Below are 5,205 nucleotides of genomic sequence, written 5' to 3'. Positions count from 1 at the left end.
GCGAACACGAACACACTCAGGTCATCTTGTGTCGGTGGAGCAGGGAACAGCCACGGGGGTTCTTGTGGACGGCCAGGCGCTGACTGCGGTTGTTGACGCCAGCTCTGAATCCACAGCTGTTGCCGACGGGGCAGCGTAACACAGTCAACGTCAATACATACAACAGATGCACCTCAGTTCACGTCTGAATGCACAATTATCATCAATTGTCTCCAAATATATAACTCTAAAACACAGTCGATGTCAATGACGTCGATACACATCCAATGCACAACGGATGTCTTTCAGTTCACGTACAACTATCATTAGTGATTGTCTGCAAATGTAAGTACACGAAAACATAGTTCATTCTGTGCCTGAACACAAAATCCTCCACTCACGTCCTCCTGCCCTCCCTCGCATGACTACTCTTCGTATCAGTCTTCACATAATCACTCCCATCCTCCGGCACGTCCTTTTTAACATTCAGATACGCCTCTCCAAGTATCTGCGGCGCCACCGCCCTCAACTGCACCTTTTCACGTGAAATAGCAGGATCAGAGAGGAGGCGGTCGCACGTCTCTCGAAGGATGGATTCCACTTCTAGTTTCGTTCCCTGGCGAGTGTTAGTTAGGAAAGAAAAAAAAGAAAAATAGGTGGGAATACCTTGAACAACGTCTGTAATCCCTTCTCTGCCGCCTGTTCCTCCAACCCCTTCTTCTCCTCTGGACTTAAGTTCCCCCTGCCTTTTCGGCTGCTTGGATTTGGTAGAATACCGATTTGAGCTCAATCGCTGCTCGGAGGGTTGATACTTTGTCAAAAGACATTCAGAAAAAAAACAGAACAGAAAGAGAATCCACAGTGTACGTAAGTCTCGCTAAAAACATGATATTTCCCCTGAACGTTATGCAACCAATCACCAACGCCAAACAACGTCTGCTTCGTTGCGAGGTGGTGTTTGGCCTTCGAGACGTAGACGAAGCCGATGCAGTGGAGCAATTCGGCGCCGTAGGATTCGTGTGAGAGGTCAGCTGCTTCGGGCGAACAGATAGTTCGCCAGCTTGTGGATAGGTCGGAGGAGGGAGGGGTTACGTCTAATGGAATTGTAGCTGATTCGGTGAATATACCGAGTTTGCGTTCGAGGTTTTCGACGAGTTTGGATACCCTTTCCGCACGGGTAGCTGCTTTCTAAAAGCGTGGTTGAATAAGGAATGAAAGGAAGAAAACGAAATGATAGAAAGAAGACGTAACGATAGAAAGAAAACAAAATGGAGAAAAGCAAACGAAATGATAGAAAGAAAACAAAATGAGAGGAAGAAAACAAAATGAGAGAAGGAAAACAAAATGATAGAAAGAAAACAAAATGATAGAAAGAAAAATGAACGAACCTCTGCAGCCTTCTGCCTATACTTTTCCACTTTCACGCGATCCTTCTCCTCCCTCCTCGCACGTTCCTCCAGACTAATCACCTCCCTTCCCTTTGCATCCAGCACCTTTGATTTTTCACTAGGTTCATCACTAGCCTCTTCAGCCTCCTGCAATGCGCTCTTCATACGCTGATCTGACCAATAATCGGCACCAAAAATGGCGCCAAAGACTTCTTCGGGATCGACATAGCCACCCTCCGGAGTGCTCTCCTTTGGACCGAACTCGTTGTATTTCTTGCGAAGGGTGGGGTCTGAGAGGGTTTGGTAGGTGATTGCGATGGACTTGAAGCGGTCTTCTGCTAAGGGGTCGTCGGGGTGTTTGTCTGAGTGATGTTTGATTGCTAGGCCGCCTGTGATGTTGTTGGTGAGAAAGTAAAGTAAAAATGAAATAAAAACGAACGATAAGCTTTCTTAATACTTATCGTCCATCGATGCCGTCACAGGACACCCAAAATATCATAATAGCCCGTCTCAAGTGCGTCCCAATCTTCCTGTCCTTTCTCTGCTGCTCCTGTTGTTGTTCTCCACCACCCAAACCTGGGCTAGACCTCGAAGATGTCACAGACGACGAAAGCACCTGAGTTGGATAAAAAGCATGTGAGATGATCGTTGACATTGAAAACATCGGATCTGAAGTAAAGTTCCTGGGCGTGGGTATGGAGATGGTACTGGGAACTCTGAGGGGGTCATACAGCGTGGGTTTGAGCAGGTTGTGCCGATGTGGGGGATGATAGGTCGTGAGGGGAGGTCGGGGTAGGTCGAGTTCATGGTCAAGGGGTATTGTCACGTGGTTACCCTGCCTCCTTTCTTCTAGAAGGCCTCTGCACGCACTGGTGGTTCTACTTCACCTCCCTAGTCGACTCCAGCCTCCTCGAAATCAGGAAGTATATCACTTTTGATGCATCGTGGAGTTACACCTTCAGTGGCAGCGCATTGTTTGACAATTTTCAAGACGATCTTTTTCATCCCCTCGTCAGATGTTTGGAAATCACGAATGAGAATAACCGTGAAGAATCGTATTCGGGGTCCGTAAGGGGTATAGTGAAACCAATAACCTTCAAGAAAGGTGCAAAGACCTTTGCCAGGCGTAGACGGATGCCCAACCAGACAGGTTTCAAGACGGTGTCAAAGGATTCGATACCGTGAGGGGCAGCAGCTTCCGCCAAAGCGGCTAACCCAAGAGCTGTCATAGTTCTGACTTTTTGCTCGCAACGCAGTCTACCAATTTCCGAAGATGGTGTAACACCGCATCATAATCGCAATTTGTTGAACAATTCGAATACCAGTGTGCCTAGCTTGCCATGACTTTTTAGATCGGCAGACAGCTTTGAGGAAAGGAAGGAGGGATGGAATGCCCAAGGCGGAAGCGACAACGGAGAATGCGCGAGCAGTCGTGTTGCATACGTACTCGTCGGTGTGATCAATATCGGGACGTATCGTCGATATCATATGTGCAAGCCTTGGAAAGGTTGGAAATGATCTCGGAGGGAAGCCGACGGCGCAGCATGGAACGGGGTGAGTGTTTTGGTCAAGGCATAGTGTTGAAGTGTTCCGAAACATGTTTGATATAAATTCCAACATACTCTGTAGATTCAATCGTAAATCGCGACTGGAAAAGAAAGATAGCACGGACTTTCAAGCTATATTTCACAGCATCTGCTCCAGCGTCGTGTCGGGCTTGAGTATTGTATGGTTAAGGCTTGATGCTCCGACAATCAATACTACATCGAAGAATAAATTCTGTTGTAAAATACAGTAAGTCACCTATTGCCGTGTCAATACTTCAAGAATACTTACTGTTCGTTCCCTGGTAGATGTCCTTTGTTCTTGCATGCGTTGGACGCATGTATATGAATCATTACAGCCCTCATGTAGACGTTTGCTTTTGTCTTTTGAAGTCTTCTAAGAGGGTGACTGTGAATATATGAAAGTATGTCAGCGTCACAATACTCTACGAAGTCAGACTAATGTACCGTCATTGTTTAGCATGTTCTGGCCCCGTTTACGCCCCCACAATCGCTAAACATCGCCGTTGCCCATTCCCAGCCTCCAGACGACGTATCTCCATCCACAAAACCGGCGCGTACAGCCAGAATGCCTCATGCAAAGCGCTGAGTGCTTGGAAACAACCACGGCCATCAATATCGCGCGTGATATCCAATGCAACGTAAGTACTCACCACGAGCCTATCCCAGCTCGTAAACGCAAAATGCCAGCTGTCCGTAGTGTATCTGCTTGTTGCCCACAATCCTGCGCCCTTACATTGGGTAAAACTGCGGATCTCCTTGCTGGGCGCTCCATTTTGAATGTTGAATGTTGAGCTTTGGTTGCCGTTAGGTACTTAGTGGTCGCAACATTGTGAATAGAATGCAACATTGTGAATAGAATGCAACATTGTCGTTGTATGCTGCGACTAGGTCGTAGATGGAAGCAAGTGCCGAGGTAACAGCGTCACCGTCCAGCGTCAACTTGAAGGACATTCAACATTGGAGCAAAATGTAGCCTTATTAAGCAGGTGTTAGATCCGAAAATATTGCTATATTGGGAAGTTTCTTCACCTTGTGTTCACATATCTTCCACATATCCTCTGTGCAGATATGGATTGCCTTTAGTAGAAATATCTTCTCAAAATACCTTCGACGTTTATCCACCCACGTAATTCTCAATAATTCCGATGGAAAAAATTTGAAAAAATTTGATAAAAGATTTTAAATATCTTTCAACTAATTCCGGTAGTTAAAAGGTAGCATTATTATTAATATCTACCTCATTTTTCCACGTTATACCCAATGGATATATAAGCCAGGGCCCGCAGTGAGAAAGGGTTCCGGAACGACGGAGGGGAACCGAAATAGAACAACGCGCCAAACGTCCGCTCAAAACAACAACGACGCCCAAGAACGACGACGTCCGACGAGGAAAACGGAAGGCAGCTCTCACAACAGCAGCAAGGGTGCGTACCACAGATGAATACGGAAACTTACAGAATGGTTTTCAGAGTACTAGATGCCAATGCGACGGAGGTCGCGAATGCAGCCGAGCAACCCGCACCAGGGTCAATAGCTGCTGAGATCTGAGCCATGGGGACAGCGCGCTCTCGACAAGGGAAAGTTAAACACAGAAGCAAATGCAGGCAGCAGGAGAACTGCCAACACTTGCCTATGGAAACAGTCTTCCGCCAGCTTCATTTTCGTAAGCTGATGGTCGATTTGTAAGCAGTGACCCCAGAAACCCCGAGCTTCTAAATCAATACAACCAAATTTTGGACCCTTACATGCGAAATACACCCTCTGGCAGGCGGCATTGTGAAGCAGGTTGTTTTGTTCGTTTATTACAAGTACTGTGTCATGGGGTATGCACAATACTAGATCTGTAAAAAGTGAATTTTCTATGATCGATCAAGTGAAGTTGGGCACGCGCTGACACTGTCCCGCAGGCTCACAGACTCGGAAATGCCTCTAGAAGAAGAGCGAGTGAAACTCAGGCTAGGAGAGAAGGTCATAGAGCTCGATGATCTCTTGTATCAAGGCGCACCTTGAGTGCATGGCTAACCTAACAAACGTTGTTGAAGCCAAAATTCGAGCCCCGCCCTGCCACCAACTCCCCAGCCTGGTATTAGTGATGAAGATGTAGGCACAATTTTGACTGCCCATGTGGAAAACTGTCCTGGATGGTCAAGATCTAAATCCCTCACCAATTTCTTCGATACTAGCGGCCATAGGTAAATGACAGATCACAGGTCCCTCGAGTCGAATTATAATTATTGATAGTCTTCCGCCAGCTTCATTTTCATAAGCNT

The 5,205-nt window shown here is 46.7% G+C and overlaps 3 protein-coding genes across 3 annotated transcripts; all 3 read right to left on the bottom strand.

Annotated features, from left to right (window-relative positions):
* Positions 1 to 376: 376 nt before the first annotated feature.
* Positions 377 to 2,174, bottom strand: LACBIDRAFT_309414 (uncharacterized protein; the record flags this gene model as incomplete). Its single annotated transcript, XM_001886760.1, has 5 exons — positions 377 to 595; positions 646 to 764; positions 825 to 1,167; positions 1,368 to 1,756; positions 2,021 to 2,174. 5 exons carry the CDS (start codon positions 2,172 to 2,174, stop codon positions 377 to 379), a joined length of 1,224 nt encoding a protein of 407 aa, XP_001886795.1.
* Positions 2,175 to 2,368: 194 nt separating this feature from the next.
* Positions 2,369 to 2,596, bottom strand: LACBIDRAFT_309413 (uncharacterized protein; the record flags this gene model as incomplete). The annotated part of the gene is made up of 1 exon (XM_001886759.1): positions 2,369 to 2,596. One exon carries the CDS (start codon positions 2,594 to 2,596, stop codon positions 2,369 to 2,371), a length of 228 nt encoding a protein of 75 aa, XP_001886794.1.
* Positions 2,597 to 2,624: 28 nt separating this feature from the next.
* Positions 2,625 to 3,252, bottom strand: LACBIDRAFT_309412 (uncharacterized protein; the record flags this gene model as incomplete). Its single annotated transcript, XM_001886758.1, has 3 exons — positions 2,625 to 2,990; positions 3,040 to 3,083; positions 3,204 to 3,252. The coding sequence occupies 3 exons, from the start codon at positions 3,250 to 3,252 to the stop codon at positions 2,625 to 2,627; spliced, it is 459 nt and encodes a 152-aa protein (XP_001886793.1).
* Between the last annotated feature and the right edge of the window lie 1,953 nt (positions 3,253 to 5,205).

The sequence above is a fragment of the Laccaria bicolor genome, genomic scaffold (assembly GCF_000143565.1).
Source record: "Laccaria bicolor S238N-H82 LACBIscaffold_40 genomic scaffold, whole genome shotgun sequence".
Taxonomy (NCBI): domain Eukaryota; kingdom Fungi; phylum Basidiomycota; class Agaricomycetes; order Agaricales; family Hydnangiaceae; genus Laccaria; species Laccaria bicolor.
The sequence above is the reverse complement of the archived record's forward strand: the minus strand, read 5'-3'. Positions and strand labels throughout refer to the sequence as shown.